Here is a 17,524-nt window from a genome sequence, read left to right as displayed (position 1 = left end):
GTTAGCATTGCTAGCATGCTTAACAGTAGCATAGTAAAATTTTAGCCGGTTTTATAGGTAGGCCTGTATAAACATTTAGCATCATGCTATGTGTTACTATGCTAATGTTACCACGTTAGCATTTCTGCTGTGCTACTATTAACATGGTAGCATTTTTAGCCATTTTCATAGATAGACACACATATAAATATGTTAACGTTAATGTTAGCATTGCTAGCATGCTTAACAGTAGCATCGTAGAATTTTAGCCAGTTTTATAGGTAGGCCTATGTAAACATTTTGCATCATGCTATGTGTTACTATGCTAATGTTAACACGTTAGCATTTCTACTGTGTTACTATTAACATGGTAGCATTTATTGCCATTTTCAAAGGTAGACTAACATATAAATACTGAGCACTATCATGCTCGGTGTTAGCATGTTAACGTTAGCATTGCTAGCATGTTAACAGTAGCATCGTAGCATTTTAGCCGGTTTTCTAGGTAGGCCTATATAAACATTTTGTATTATGCCGGGCTAATATAATTGAAAAGGGAAATTATGAGGTGTTGTATAGATTTATTGCTTCTCATTTTTATTTTGCTACTCCCCATAACATCAGTAGCGCTTTACAATTTGGGCAAATTGCACATTTATAATCCCAAGGCCAAAGTTGAAATAAATCCCAGCCGCAGACACGCAAGTCAGCAAGCTTTGTTGCTCTTTGAAGGACAGTACGCTTTTCATGGAGGTCTCACTCGCACACCAATATCAGTATCAGCAGAAACACCCATACCGATACGGTCCGATGTGTATTTATCAATACTGATTTCTACATTCTATTATTACACGTGCTTTGTAATGGTAATGGTAATGGTTTAATTTATAAAGCTTATTAAATCCTACCCCTCCATCTGGTACTTTTACAATCACTAACTGTTACATTTGTTCACTTCCTGCTTTCCATAATACAGTTTAAGGGTTTTTTTTTGCTTTTTTTGTATTTTTTTGTATTTTTTGTCGTACTTCCGCACCTCGTACCAAAGTACGACATTTTTACCACCTTCTAAATATGCTTTTTAACTTCATTAGAGCCCTCCTAGACATGAAATAACACCCCTATAGTCATCTTTACACTCAAATTAACTAATAAAATAGACATAAGGCAGATAAGACAGCTTTAAGGTTTTTTTTGTATGTGTTTTTTTTTAAATAATGTACCTTGTACCGAAGTACTCGGTGATATGAGCATCCAATGACATAATGGGTACCATAGTAAGTGTCAATATAGTGATATATATAGCACATCATGACTGGTTCAAGACTCTTCATCCTTGTATTTAGCAAACATCAACTGCTTGTATTGTTTCTTGAATTGGCTCATCGTTGTGCATTGTTTGATTTCCTTACTCAATCCATTCCATAGTTTGATTCCACATACTGAAATGCTATGGCTAGCATAACGTAGTCCTAGCATAGAAGTGTTTCAAATGTACTTCTTCCCTGAGATCATATTTCTCCTCTCTTGTAGAGAAGTATTGGATGACATTTTTAGCTAATTGCTTATTTTTAGCCTTATGCATTATTTTAGCTGTTTGAAGATGAACTATATCAGCAAGTTGAAGTATTTGTCATTTTACAAATAAGGAGTTAGTATGTTCTCTGTAGGCGGCATTATGAATTATCCTTACTGACCTTTTTTTTGCAGTACATTTAGTCAGTGAAGATTGCTTTTATAGTTATTATACCATATTTCCACACAATAAGTAAGATATGGTAGAACCAGAGAGCAATAAAGAGTGTGGAGTGATTTCTGATTGAGAACAAATTTTGCTGAAATTGTTGTTTTCTTTCTAGAAAAAAGGTAAACTCTCCTTCCCAAATGTATAAACATAACTTATGTTTCAAATTAACTAACAAAGTTGAAAAAAAATGACACTTTCTTTGCCTTTCGGCCTGTCGCTGCAACATTCGTTGCTGTCAATCAAAGAGTCTCCCAAACAGACCACCATCCAACCAGGGTGCTTCTCACTTTTGACCGGCCGACCGAGCAGCCAATCGCTGGCGGCCATGCCTGGCTCCCAACCCGGGCTGCCCGCCATGGGAGGCGGCATGACCTTATACGGCACTCCCGCCCTTATATGGAGCCCGCCCGCGGCCAGGGGGCGGAGTGAGAGGGAAGGGGGGCGGAAGGTTAACAGCCTACCGGTGACACTTTGCCCCAAATGTGCAGCTTGGCTGGGACAGAGGTGACCCGTGTTGTCCGATCCCCACCACCACCACCACCATCATCACCATCATCATCCCGCATAGCTCCGTGGACGTGATAGTGCGTGTTCGTGTATCTTTCTCATGAAGGCAACGCGCGCCACATTCGCGTCTTGATCCCAAAAAGGACCGGACTCCGGGGGCTCACCTCCGCCTTCCTCCGCTCCAAAGAAGACCTATATGGGACTACTTCAGAAGGAGAAGTGTAAGCGTGCGGCTTTCGGACTATTTTTGTGTATAATTATTAATATTTAACTTCTAAGCGCCTCCACGCTGACCCGAGTTCCCTTCCTTGGACTCCCTTTCCGTTTCCCGGGACGCTGGTTCCAGGAGGAGGACGTGTTTATGGATCTATGTGCGGTCGCCAGCACCGGGACTCTCATCGGTCATGATCCCCCGCTGCTGCTGGTCTGAACTTTGATTCACACAAGAAGAGAGTTTTTTTTAATTTAAATATCACACAAGCTGACTTTTGCGAGGACGTTCTCGTTCCCGTGTTTTCGCACTTTCCACTCTGAAAGCCAAAGTCCAAAGTGTTTGTGGATAGCATGGCAATGGTAGTAAACCAGTGGCCAGAGAGCATTTCCGCAGACCCGGGCTCGCAGCTCCAGATTTGCGGCCAGGATCCCGGAGGCGCGCCGGGGACTCCCAACGGCTCGACGCCGGGCAACGACGCTCTCTCCGGGGACAAGCTGCCCAACGTGGACTGCATGGTGTGCGGGGACAAGTCCAGCGGGAAGCACTACGGTCAGTTCACCTGCGAGGGATGCAAGAGCTTCTTCAAGCGCTCCGTGAGGCGGAACCTCAGCTACACCTGCCGGGGGAACCGGGACTGCCCCATCGACCAGCACCACCGGAACCAGTGTCAGTACTGCCGCCTGAAGAAGTGCCTCAAAGTCGGCATGAGGAGAGAAGGTAAGGCCGGTGTGTGCGCCGGATGTCAGCAGACATTTCAATTGAATGCAGCATTACAAAAATATTAATAATATTAATATAATAATAACATTATTATATATATCATATAAATATTAATTTGTCAGCACATTTTTTTTTAGTTTTTTTTTTTTCCTGAAAAACACTTTTCATGATGTAACAATTTTCCATCTACAGGTGCAGTATGAATGAATGAATATCTTTGAAAAGTGAATTTAAATCAAGCTGAAATATTCATAGCTTACAGCTAATAAAAACCTCAAATTCAGTTTCTCTGAAAATGTGAAAAAAAATGGAAAAAAAAATGCAAAAACTTCAATTTCGAGCGAAATCACGTAACTTTTTCACCGTACTGTCATTTTTCCGCACATTTCCAAGCGCTCATCATCATCATCATCACTGTTGCCATGGAGACCAAAAATCATCCTCAACCCGCAGCGCCCGGTAGTTCACATTCCTGCGCCGAATGAAGCAAAACAACAACAAAATGGCTTTGTGTTGTCTTTTAATGATGCTGTTTGCTCAGCGACACCCGCGGCCGCGAAGCGCAGGACGCCGCTGCATTTGTTGTATTGTGCCGGATTAACAACGGGTCACTTGGCGCCAAAAGAGGAGCCGTGCAAACGTGTCGGTGGAGGCTCGAGCGCTTCGCCACGGTTGTTAATTATTATTAATTGGCGCTGACGTGTTTTTCAAACGGCGGCCTCAATGTGGGTCACATACGGGATTATTCTCATCCAGTTTACGACCGGCGTAGCATTTGCGTCAAGCGAAATATCTCGATAATGTACAGTATCTCTCGAAAACGCCATAAATCAAGCAGAGGTTGTTATAATAGGTTGTGATGTGGCTAGTTTTTGACGTTCTGGCAACGTAGGAGCAAGATCAGCGTACAAACCCATAGATAGTCGCCTGAGATGATCCCTCATAACTCCTGTGGGTCATGTCCTGTGTGTGTGTGTGTGTGTGTTTGTGTGTATACACACTATATCCTGTACAGAAACCCGCAAGCCACACCAACTCGGTCATGCTCTCGTGTGCTGAAACCCGAGGAAATCTCCTGATGATGTCGCTTCACCAAGGCCTTTAGTGCAACTACACATATTGTGCAATCTGGTCATGTGACTGCAATTTGGGGGGGGTTCTAACAGGTGAAAAGTTGCAGAAATATCCCAAAAGTGGAACATAACAGTTCCAAATAGTCAACTATTTTGGCCTCAAGTAAGAAAATAATACCTCCACTAAGAGAAAATGAACATTTTGGACCTAAATCCAATTGCGTGGGGTGACTTGGATGTGACACATCTGGAGCAGGATATGGTAGTCCACAAAAACGTCAAGATTCTGCAACTAAAAAGGATTTTTTTTTTTTTTACTTTTGATGACTGAATTATGTGATTTTTCTACCGATGTGTTCACTGCCCTCATTGTGCTTAAGACCAAGTAACATTTTGACACGATACAAGCATACGAGGGGAGGATATTTGCAGTCAAACCGCCTCTTGTTTTGATCGGCGACGGATGTCCGGTCCAACGCGACAAATAAAGCTTTTTGACTGCAGCAGAAACTCAGCTCACTCGCCTCGCTCTCTCGTTGGTGCGTTTGAGGTCAGCGGGATTAAACGCTATCCTCAAATCCTCTTTGTGGGGCCGGCTTCTGTTTATCAACACTCATTTGTCCATTTTGGAGACCCCTTTTTTGGAGCGCCTGCTGTGAGATGGAGCATTAAGATGGCCGAGTCATGATTGTTCAAATTGTTTTTTTTACAAACTCGTTCACTGACTAACCTTTGAAACTGCTAGCTAAATTTAAAAAAGAAAGCGGGTAACGTTCATTAATCGTGCGACTATTCCTCTAAGTGCATTTGTGTAAGTGTTTATCCCCAAATTTGACTGATTCACGGATACTCCACGGAGACTCACTGGCTCATGCCATGGGTGTAGGTGTGAGTCATGAACGAATCCTTAACCACTGAACGGCTACAACAGGGGTGGCCGAACCTTGACACTGAGGGCCACATGGTAAAAAAGTAGTTCTATATATTTCAAGAAAAAACAGCAGCTCAGCTTTGGGACGTTTTGTAGGTGAAAAGGCTTATTATTAGGAACAACCTCGCTCTTTGCTTCCCACCCCGTTTTTGCTTTTGTTTTTTTAAATGTCCAAATATTTCAGCTTTCTTCCTTCATAATTTTTGTACATATCTTTCTGTATTTTTATTTTTATTTTTATTTTTATTTTTATTTTTATTTTTATTTTTATTTTTATTTTTATTTTTATTTTTATTTTTATTTTTATTTTTATTTTTATTTTTATTTTTATTTTTATTTTTATTTTTATTTTTATTTTTATTTTTATTTTTGTAATATTTTGGCTTTATTCCCATAATATTATAACTTAAATATTTTAATTTAGTTTGATTCTCATAACGTTACGAATGTTAAAAAAATATTTTTTTCTTTAATATTGCAACTCTGTTCTGCTACTAAAATGACATTACTTTTCCTCATGATTTTATGAGTTTATTCTCGTTGAATTTGGACTTTTTTCCCTAATATTTTAGCTGTTTTTTTGACTATATTCCCATAATATTCTCTTATCATCAGAAAATGATAAGAAAACTTATAAATTTATAACTTATAACATATAAACAACTTATAAATTTAAATTTAAACTTATAAATTTACTTTGAAAAAAGTTGAAATGGTAGGGAAAAAACATCAAAAATAAAAAAAAAAACAGCTGTCATTTTACAAGAATAAAGAGATAAGAGAAAAAAGTCTCAATTTTACCAGAATAAACTCTTGACATTCTGAGGAAAAATAATGTTGTTTTAGTGGCACAGAGTTTAAATATTAAAGATTATGATAATATATATTTTATATCCTTTATTATTATGAAGTTTTTTATTATTATTATTTAATTCGTATTTAATTATTCAACTATTCAATTATTTCATTATTTTATTAAATGATTAATTAATTAGTTAATTAGTTAATAATTATTAGATTTTATTATTATTATTATTTTAAAGTTGTGGTATTATAAAAACAAACAAAACAACAAATAAAGTTGCAATTTTGCGGGAAATTAGGTTGCGGAAAACGTTATAATAGTCAATTATATTTGGAAATAAAGTCATAATTACGAGAAAAAAGTACAAATAGTTGGGAAAAAACAGCGACATACATGGATTCATATTATGAAAAAAATCATTTTAGTAGCACAAAGTTGAAATATTAAGGAAAAATGTTTTAAAAATTGAAAATATTAAGGAAAAATGTTTAAAAATTTGAAAAAAGACAAAACAACAAATTAAAGTAATTTTTAGGAAATTAGGTTGTGCATAGTTATAATATTATGGGAATAAAGTATACATATAAAGTATATATATATATAAAGTAAATATTACAAGATAAAATTGACAAATATTATTGAAGAAGAAAATGCTTATTATAGTTGGAATTTTGTTGAATTATATAAAGTACAAAGATGGACATGTGTTGCTTTCCAAAATATTGTTGCTGTTGAGCATGTGTGACGAGTAAACGTGGTACCCGACCGATTCACTTGCGTGAGCGACTCATCCCGAGTGGAGTCGCTAAAAGCCACGGAGTCGACCGTCTTAATAAGACTTGGAAAAGTGGTTGCGTAGCGAGCAGGAAGCATGGCTTTAAAGCCATGAGCGCGTGTTTCAAGGCAAACAAACGGTGTAAACATGAATATTTGAGAACGCGGACATGATTATTTCATGGCGACAGCCACAGTAAATTTAACGGCGGCGGCGGCAAGCAGGCCGCTGTTAAAAGCGCGGCGTCGTCCACGCGCACGTACGTACATCAGTCACGCTCGCTGTGCATAATTCATCGAGTCGGGGCGCAGGTTGCCGAGGTAACGGCATGTTTGTTCTCTGGTGACATTTGTACTCTCAAACGCATCTCGATGATTCCGCGAGACGCAGAACGACTTTGACATTTTATGCGTTTTTGCGGAATGTGTTTTTCTTTTTAATTTGAAATGCTTGTTGACGACAACCGCCTCCGGGGACAACTTGCATCTGGTAGCTAAAAAAACATCCACGTCTTCATTAGATGTAAACGCCAGTGATTTACTCTGTTAAATAATTAGCGCCGTGTTAGCCTTGATGTGGCGTTCATGACATTTCCAAAGTCACGTTGAAAGTTTAGTTTCATTTTGTACCTTCTGCCCTCGCTCTCCCCACCCCGGGGGCTCCTTTGACCTCTTTGCGGGGCTTTGTATCATTGGTTGATGACTGCTAGTCAGCATGTCTGTGACGGCGGTGACGGCGTCGGCGGCGGCGTCGTCATCTAACCTCACAGAACCTCAGCTTTTTGTCCTTGTCGATGTCTGACAGAGAATGTCATGCTGTATTACGGCCTTCTTTCCATTCACGTTTGCTTTCATTTCACTTATTTTTGATAACGTTAAAAAGTGTGTCTATTGTACACAAAGTGAAAGGAGTGAGGTTCCCACGGCTGGCAAAGTTAGCGTGTGTTTTTAGCCGCCTTAGTAACTTAGTCACATTTCTACTTTTTCATTACCAAGCTGAAGTTACGTATTTTACACGTTTGAAAGTGAGGCGATGTAGCTCTGAGCCTCAGGGCCAGGGCCGGCTCTCGGCTTTCGTGGCCAAAAACAGCCTCAAAGAGTAGTCCAGTTTTCTGTTCTGTTCAAAACCAACCAAAAACAACCAAATCACGCTAATGCTAACAATGCTAAAGTGAAAGTCTGGTTGGAAAAAGTGTGTCTATTGTACACAAAGTGAAAGGAGTGAGGTTCCCACGGCTGGTAAAGTTAGCGTGTGTTTTTTGACGCCTTAGTAACTTAGTCACATTTCTACTTTTTCACCACCGAACTGAAGTTACGTATTTTACACGTTTGAAAGTGAGGCGATGTAGCTCTGAGCCTCAGGGCCAGAGCCGACTCTTGGCTTTCGGCTTTCGTGGCCAAAAACAGCCTCAAAGAGTAGTCCAGTTTTCTGTTCTGCTCAGATACGGATTTGTATAATTCCGAACATGAGATGAATCCCCCCCAAAAAGCCCAAACAAAACCAACCAAAAACAACCAAAAACAAAATACTGCAACAGGAAATATCATACAAATATCATACATGAAATGGCATAACACGAAATACTGTAAGACGAAGTTTTGCTGCCTAACGAGGCTGCGTAACAAATTGAAACAGGAAGTTAATGTACATGCCCAAACACAACTCCAACATCACGCTAATGCTAGTAATGCTAAAGTGAAAGTCTGGTTGGAAAAAGTGTGTCTATTGTACACAAAGTGAAAGGAGTGAGGTTCCCACGGCTGGTAAAGTTAGCATGTGTTTTTTGACGCCTTAGTAACTTAGTCACATTTCTACTTTTTCACCACCGAACTGAAGTTACGTATTTTACACGTTTGAAAGTGAGGCGATGTAGCTCTGAGCCTCAGGGCCAGAGCCGACTCTTGGCTTTCGGCTTTCGTGGCCAAAAACAGCCTCAAAGAGTAGTCCAGTTTTCTGTTCTGCTCAGATACGTATTTGTACAATTCCGAACAAGAGATGAATCCTCCCCAAAAAGCCCAAACAAAACCAACCAAAAACAAAATACTGCAACAGGAAATATCATACAAATATCATACATGAAATGGCATAACACGAAATACTGTAAGACGAAGTTTTGCTGCCTAACGAGGCTGCGTAACGAATTGAAACAGGAAGTTAATGTACATGCCCAAACGCAACTCCAACATCACGCTAATGCTAATAATGCTAAAGTGAAAGTCTGGTTGGAAAAAGTGTGTCTATTGTACACAAAGTGAAAGGAGTGAGGTTCCCACGGCTGGTAAAGTTAGCGTGTGTTTTTAGCCGCCTTAGTAACTTAGTCACATATCTACTTTTTCATTACCAAGCTGAAGTTACGTATTTTACACGTTTGAAAGTGAGGCGATGTAGCTCTGATCCTCAGGGCCAGGGCCGGCTCTCGGCTTTCGTGGCCAAAAACAGCCTCAAAGAGTAGTCCAGTTTTTTGTTCTGCTCAGATACGGATTTGTACAATTCCGAACAACGGATTAATCCTCCCCAAAAAGCCAAACAAAACCAACTAAAAACAAAATACTGCAACAGGAAATATCATACAAATATGATACTGAAAAAGTGAAAGGAGTGAGGTTCCCATGGCTGGTAAAGTTAGCGTGTGTTTTTAGCCGCCTTAGTAACTTAGTCACATTTCTACTTTTTCACCACCGAATTGAAGTTACGTATTTTACACGTTTGAAAGTGAGGCGATGTAGCTCTGAGCCTCAGCTCTCGGCTTTCGTGGCCAAAAACAGCCTCAAAGAGTAGTCCAGTTTTATGTTCTGCTCAGATACGGATTTGTACAATTCCGAACAACGGATTAATCCTCCCCAAAAAGCCAAACAAAACCAACTAAAAACAAAATACTGTAACAGGAAATATCATACAAATATGATACTGAAAAAGTGAAAGGAGTGAGGTTCCCGTGGCTGGTAAAGTTAGCGTGTGTTTTTAGCCGCCTTAGTAACTTAGTCACATTTCTACTTTTTCATGACCAAGCTGAAGTTACGTATTTTACACGTTTGAAAGTGAGTCGATGTAGCTCTGAGCCTCAGGGCCAGGGCCGGCTCTCGGCTTTCGTGGCCAAAAACAGCCTCAAAGAGTAGTCCAGTTTTCTGTTCTGCTCAGATACGGATTTGTACAATTCCGAACAAGAGATGAATCCCCCCCAAAAAGCCCAACCAAAGTGAAAGGAGTGAGGTTCCCACGGCTGGTAAAGTTAGCGTGTGTTTTTAGCCGCCTTAGTAACTTAGTCACATTTCTACTTTTTCATTACCAATCTGAAGTTACGTATTTTACACGTTTGAAAGTGAGGCGATGTAGCTCTGAGCCTCAGCTCTCGGCTTTGGTGGCCAAAAACAGCCTCAAAGAGTAGTCCAGTTTTCTGTTCTGCTCAGATACGGATTTGTACAATTCCGAACAAGAGATGAACCCCCCCCCAAAAAGCCCAAACAAAACCAATCAATTGTTCTGCGTGTTTCTCCCAGTCTGAAAAAGCCGTGTGCAGCACATGGCTCGGTAATACCCAAATTCAACACGCACAGCGGGACACTCGGCCGCCTCCTGTGACCCATATTGCACTCGTAGCAAAACGCGGTGCCTGCGGAATATAGGTCAAGCAAAACTACAACATTTAAAACACAGCGAGAGAGAGAGAGAGCAGGCAAAGTCCAAATGTGAGAACCTGTGGCCGGAGGGGGGTGGGGGGGTTGGGGGTTGCGGCAGGCTCTGCCGTCCCACCGGAGCGCTAAAGTTCAACAGGCGCTGTTGCCTAATCGTTGCTCCCAGCGGGCCTGCAGCGTCCAAGCTGTACGCACGGAAATCCTTCACTTAGCTTTTTTAGACGCTGACAAATCCTGATAGCAGATCCTTGAATACGCTTCTCTTGGGGATGCATTTTGTTACTATTAACTTCACTAACAATTACAAATATACAACATAAAGTGGCTAGAAATATTTCAGTATTGAACAAAGCAAAATTAGTTCTCAATCAGAAATCACTCCACACTCTTTATTGCTAATAACTATAAAATCAATCTTCACTGGCTAAATGTACTGCAAAAAAGGCCAGTAAGGATAATTCATAATGCCGCCTACAGAGAACATACTAACTCCTTATTTCTAAAATGACAAATACTTCAACTTGCTGATATAGTTCATCTTCAAACAGCTAAAATAATGCATAAGGCTAAAAATAAGCAATTAGCTAAAAATGTCATCCAATACTTCTCTACAAGAGAGGAGAAATATGATCTCAGGGAAGAAGTACATTTGAAACACACAAAAAATTACAAAATTTCAAAAATTAAAAAAAAAAAAAAAACTTAAACTGTATTATGGAAAGCAGGAAGTGAACAAATGTAATATTGACACTTACTATGGTACACATTATGTCATTGCATGGTTATATAACCTCCTACTTCGCTAAGTAACAAACAAATAAAAAATACAAATAAAAAAAATAAAAAATTCAAAGAAAATTCAAAAAAAATTCAAAAAAAATTCAAAAAAATTTCAAAAATATTTCAAAAAAATATAAAAAAACTTAAAACTATATTAGGAAAACAGGAAGTGATCAAATGTAACAGTTAGTGATTGTAAAAGTACCAGATGGAGGGGTAGGATTTAATAAGCTTTGCTTCTTCCTACTCCTTTTGGAGAAATATGGGCTAATAACTATAAAATCAATCTTCACTGGCTAAATGTACTGCAAAAAAGGTCAGTAAGGATAATTCATAATGCCGCCTACAGAGAACATACTAACTCCCTATTTGTAAAATGACAAATACTTCAACTTGCTGATATAGTTCATCTTCAAACAGCTAAAATAATGCATAAGGCTAAAAATAAGCAATGAGCTAAAAATGTCATCCAATACTTCTCTACAAGAGAGGAGAAATATGATCTCAGGGAAGAAGTACATTTGAAACACTTCTATGCTAGGACTACGTTATGCTAGCCATAGCATTTCAGTATGTGGAATCAAACTATGGAATGGATTGAGTAAGGAAATCAAACAATGCACAACGATGAGCCAATTCAAGAAACAATACAAGCAGTTGATGTTTGCTAAATCCAAGGATGAAGAGTCTTGAACCAGTCATGATGTGCTATATATATCACTATATTGACACGCACTATGGTACACATTATGGCATTGGATGCTCATATCACCTCATATTTCGGTACGGGACATAAAATTACAAAATTAAAATTTTTTTTAAAAACCAACAAAAAAAAACAACCCAAAACAAACTGTATTATGGAAAGCAGGAAGTGAACAAATGTAATATTGACACTTACTATGGTACACATTATGGCATTGGATGCTCATATCACCTCCTACTTCGGTACGGGACAAAAAAAAAAAAGAAATAAAAAAAAAATTCAAAAGAAATTCAAAAATATTAAAAAAAAACAAACAAAAAAAACTTAAAACTATATTAGGAAAGCAGGAAGTGAACAAATGTAACAGTTAGTGATTGTAAAAGTACCAGATGGAGGGGTAGGATTTAATAAGCTTTGCTTCTTCCTACTCCTTTCGGACATGTGGAACTGGGAACTGATTATGGCAGGGGTGGGCAAACTACGGCCCGGGGGCCACATGCGGCCCGCCAAGCGTTTGAATCCGGCCCGCCAGTTGCTTTCTAAGTAACTTCAACTTTTAACATACAAACTGGCAACATGACTTGCAAGTCGGATGTCTGATTTAGTAAAAAATAAACAACAAAACTGTAAAATTAAATGACATAGTTTGATGTGGTGTGATGTTTAAAGTGCTCCTAAAAAAGGGACATGAGAACATACAACTGATATAGGATAACACTTTTACAGATAAAATTAGACAAATAATTCAAGGAAAATGATAAGCATAAAATAGTGTGTGTGTGTTAAATATATGTTCTGGCCCCCCAGACAATTTTGTTAACTCAATGCGGCCCTCGAGTCCAAATATTTGCCCACCCCTGGATTATGGGATGCACTCAATTGGAATCTGATGCATGTTCAAATGAAACACTCAATCCATTCCATAGTTTGATTCCACATACTGAAATGCTATGGCTAGCATAACGTAGTCCTAGCATAGAAGGTAAATGCTGTACTTAACCCTTGATTCTTTGGACAAACATGGCCGTCTGAGGGTAAAAGCAGGATGAAAAGTGGATGTAAGGATAGCGTGAATCGGAGTCAGCGAGTGCACGGCCAAGTCGCTTCACTAATTAATTCAGGAAGCGCCTCATCAAAGTCTGAAAGGCTGAGGCTGCAGCATCCTCGCAGCAGAAGGGGGGGGATGGGGGAATCAAACTTTTGGATGGATGGAAGTCTGCCTCCTCCTCCTCCTCTTCCTCCTCTTCCTCCTCCTCATCTGCCCTCGCCGTGTCTGTCTGTCTGCGTCACCATCTCCCGACTTGCCACCGCCGCTTGCGCTTCTTCTTCTTGTGTTGTTGACATTGTGGCTCGTTTATCTTCCGCACGCCAAATGTAGCCTTTCGATGCACAAACGCCGCTATTAGCGCCATCATGAGGGGTGTCCAAACTTTTTCCACCGAGCGCCTCAAACTCAAAAGGATGCGGGGGCCATTTTTACGTTTATTTGAAATGCAAATACTTTATTTAGATTGACAGAAGAAATCGATGCCAACGCGTATTATTAGTGTGAACCTACATTACAGTAATACTTCATTTATTTTGGTGAATTGATTCCAGACCTGCCCATGATAATACAACTAAAATAATAAATAAGGAAGATTATTCATCGGTCGGAAATATGGGCTAATAACTATAAAAGCAATCTTCACTGGCTAAATGTACTGCAAAAAAGGCCAGTAAGGATAATTCATAATGCCGCCTACAGAGAACATACTAACTCCTTATTTGTAAAATGACAAATACTTCAACTTGCTGATATAGTTCATCTTCAAACAGCTAAAATACTGCATAAGGCTAAAAATAAGCAATTAGCTAAAAATGTCATCCAATACTTCTCTACAAGAGAGGAGAAATATGATCTCAGGGAAGAAGTACATTTGAAACACACAAAAAATTACAAAATTTCAAAAATTAAAAAAAACAAAAAAAACAAAAAACAAACTGTATTATGGAAAGCAGGAAGTGAACAAATCTAATATTGACACTTACTACGGTACCCATTATGTCATTGCATGGTTATATAACCTCCTACTTCGCTAAGTAACAAACAAATAAAAAATACAAATAAAAAAAATATTCAAAAAATTCAAAGAAAATTCAAAAATATTTCAAAAATATTTCAAAAATATTTCAAAAAAATATAAAAAAACTTAAAACTATATTAGGAAAACAGGAAGTGAGCAAATGTAAGAGTTAGTGATTGTAAAAAGCACCAGATGGAGGGGTAGGATTTAATAAGCTTTGCTTCTTCCTACTCCTTTTGGACATGTGGAACTGGGAACTGATTATGGGATGCACTCAATTGGAATCTGATGCATATTCAAAAGAAATAAAACCATTACCATTACCATATTTTGATAATTAGATCATACAATACCTGTTTAAGACCTTCTGTGTAGTTTTGTTATTATTATTATTATTAGAGCACTCTGGACATGAAATAGCACCCCTATAGTCCCAAACCTCGATTATTATTATCGTTATTATTGTGCCTGCAACAACTGCTGTTGGGTCAGTGGTTCTGAGTTATTTTCTGTCATGCCCCCCCACCCCCGAAGGGAGAAAGAAATACTAGAGAGAGAGAAACCGATATCTATTTATTTATGTGTACTGTTCAGACTGAATTTGAAATTGAAACCAGGAAAATGCAACAAAATGGAGAGCATCGTGCCCCCTCAAGGGGGCCTGCCCCACTATTTGAGAAGGCCAAGAATACGTGAAATTTGCTTAATATGCATATTTATTCATTCATTTTTGAAAAACAGTAAAGTGGTGAGGGGGGGCTGTACATTTTTTTTGCTTGTAAGTATTTTATACTTTTTTCTCTTTCCTTTTTTTGTAAAATGATGGCTTATATTTTGGCTTTATAATTGCAATATTATAACTGTTGCCCAAACTAATTACCATAAAATTGCATATTTGGTCTCTTGTTTCTCTCTCTGAAAAATGACATATTGGAGTCTTTAATATTTAAATTGTATGCTATTTTTAATTTTTATATTATTATTTAATTGTAAAAATATTTATTATTTATTCTAAAAAAAATACAGATTTTTATGGCATTTTTCCTTTTTTTTTTTTTTTAATATTTTCTTGTTTAATTGTATTTTAAGAATGTGCCGAGGCCCAACAAATAAAATAGACACATGCTGCAAATGGCCCCCGGGCCGCACTTTGGGTACCCCTGCACTCACTGAATGCATCAAGCCGCATTGTGGAGCCCGTGCACTACGTGCACTCAATGCTGAACATTTTAAAACATCCTGGTAATTATTAAAAATATGAAAGTACGTCACTTTACTTCATTACTTTCCAGTCATTGAAAAGTACATATTTATTCTTCATGTGTTGATTATTATCTTTGTTATTCCCACTCCAGTGACCTTTACCTCCATGTTACACATTAGCTCTCGTGCCTTCCTATCTTGATTCCACTTGGAGCCTTGCCCGCACTCGCCGACCCGCGGGTCAAAGTTCGGGGCCAAAATAAAGCCGGCAGTGGCAGGAAGGCGTCACATGACTCAGCTGATAGTGTTGGCAGCAACTCCCATCCTGCACGCTCATATGAAGCTCATTCATATCATAAACGATGGTTGCAGCGAGGGTGTCCAAAGTGCAGCCTGGGGGCCATTTTTAGTATGCACCTGGCTTTTTATTGGTGTTCGCGTCCTTTGATTTTTCAGTGTGGGGCCCTCGGTGGAAAAGGTTAGGACACGTCTGCTGTGGACCAAAACTCTGATCACAATATTGGATCAGTTGAGTATCCATATACAATATATATCCTGATGTTTTATATCCCATAATACCCATTTTTGCTGGGTTTTTTCAACATTTTGAGGGGATTTTTTTTGTGTATTTTGCAGTGTTTGTTATGGAGGACCAAAACTGCCAAATTAAAAAATAAATATAAATGGAAATAAAAACAAAAATAAAAAAATATTTACGTATATATTTTTTTATTTTTGTTTTTATTTCCATTTATATTTATTTTTTTGTATTTAATTTTTTGATTTTTTTTTTCATTTTTGTTTTTATTTTCACTTTTATTTATTTATTATTTTGGCAGTTTTGGTCCCCGAAATGCAGAAGGAAAAACTATTCAAATGAGGGGGCGTGTCTTGGGTTGAACTGTTCGCCTATTGGTTGATCGACATGTGAGTGCGAAAATCGACTAGGTATGCCTGCAATAGGCGAACAGTTCAACCCAAGACACACTTAGGACCGCCCCCTCATTTGAATAGTTTTTCCTTCTGCATTTCGAGGACCAAAACTGCCAAAATAATAAATAAATAAATAAATACAAGTGAAAATAAAAACATAAATGAAAAAAAAAAATCAAAAAATTAAATACAAAAAAAATAAATATAAATGGAAATAAATACAAAAATAAAAAAATATATTTAAATTAGGAGTGTCCTTTTTTAGTAGCCCAACAAACATGGAGGCCCAAAACTGCCAAAATAAAAAAATCAAAAATAAATAAAAGTATAAAAATAAAAGTATAAAAATAAATATAAATGGAAATAAAAACAAAAATAAAAAAATATTTATGTATATATTTTATTATTTTTGTATTTTTGTAAATAAAAACAAAAATAAAAAAATATTTATGTATATTTTTTATTTTTGTATTGGAAATAAAAACAAAAAAATATTTATGTATATATTTTATTATTTTTGTAAATAAAAACAAAAATAAAAAAATATTTATGTATGTATTTTTTTATTTTTGTATTTATTTCCATTTATATTTTTATACTTTTATTTTTATACTTTTATTTATTTATTTATTTTTTATTTTGGTCCTCCATGTTTGTTGGGCTACTAAAAAAGGACACTCCTACAAAAAAAACAAAAACAAAAAAATATTTATGTATATATTTTATTATTTTTTAAAATAAAAACAAAAATAAAAAATATTTATGTATATATTTTTTTATTTTGTATTTATTTCCATTTATATTTATTTTTATACTTTTATTTATTTATTTTTTTTTTATTTTGGCAGTTTTGGTCCTCGTTTGTTGGGCTACTAAAAAAGGACACTCCTACAAAAAAAAAACAAAAATAAAAAAATATTAATGTATATATTTTATTATTTTTGTATTTTTGTAAATAAAAACAAAAATAAAAAAATATTTATGTATATATTTATTATTTTTTTTATTTCCATTTATATTTATTTTTATACTTTTATTTTTATACTTTTATTTATTTATTTATTTTTTATTTTGGCAGTTTTGGTCCTCCATGTTTGTTGGGCTACTAAAAAAGGACACTCCTAATTTAAATATCCACCAAAAAAAAAAAAATGGATACCCTTGTTGACTTTTGAGAATAGAAATGCAAATAAATGGATAGCGAGCTTAAGTGAGCTAAACAGATGGTTGTTGTAATCTGGTAAATCGGTGGCGCGCGATACCCTGCGTCATCTGGACGGGGTTCACGTGAGGTCGCGTGTTTGTTTATTTTCCACTGGGAGGTGAAAGCTTTAGAAGCGGAAAAAAAAAAAAAAGCTTCTTATTAAAGCCAACTGTCGCAGCGAGCCAACTCCGTAATGCGTCTGCGGTGGCCTCGGCACCGTGACCTTGGGGTCCAAATGTTGCCGGGCTT

The 17,524-nt window shown here is 37.4% G+C and overlaps 1 protein-coding gene across 3 annotated transcripts in view; it reads left to right on the top strand.

Annotated features, from left to right (window-relative positions):
• Window positions 1-1,827: 1,827 nt before the first annotated feature.
• nr2f5 (nuclear receptor subfamily 2, group F, member 5) overlaps window positions 1,828-17,524 on the top strand; it is a 32,143-nt gene continuing 16,446 nt past the window's right edge. Inside the window, exons 1-2 of one of the 3 annotated variants that reach the window (XM_058054072.1) lie at window positions 1,836-3,173; window positions 7,309-7,314. In XM_058054072.1, the coding sequence (XP_057910055.1) occupies window positions 2,798-3,173; window positions 7,309-7,314 (382 nt within the window). In that variant the 5' untranslated portion in view covers window positions 1,836-2,797. Of the gene's footprint in view, window positions 3,174-7,308; window positions 7,315-17,524 lie in introns of all 3 variants that reach the window. The other 2 variants (XM_058054068.1, XM_058054071.1) reach the window with 2 other exon arrangements.

Source organism: Doryrhamphus excisus, chromosome 17 (genome assembly GCF_030265055.1).
Source record: "Doryrhamphus excisus isolate RoL2022-K1 chromosome 17, RoL_Dexc_1.0, whole genome shotgun sequence".
NCBI classification, from domain to species: domain Eukaryota; kingdom Metazoa; phylum Chordata; class Actinopteri; order Syngnathiformes; family Syngnathidae; genus Doryrhamphus; species Doryrhamphus excisus.
The sequence above is the reverse complement of the archived record's forward strand: the minus strand, read 5'-3'. Positions and strand labels throughout refer to the sequence as shown.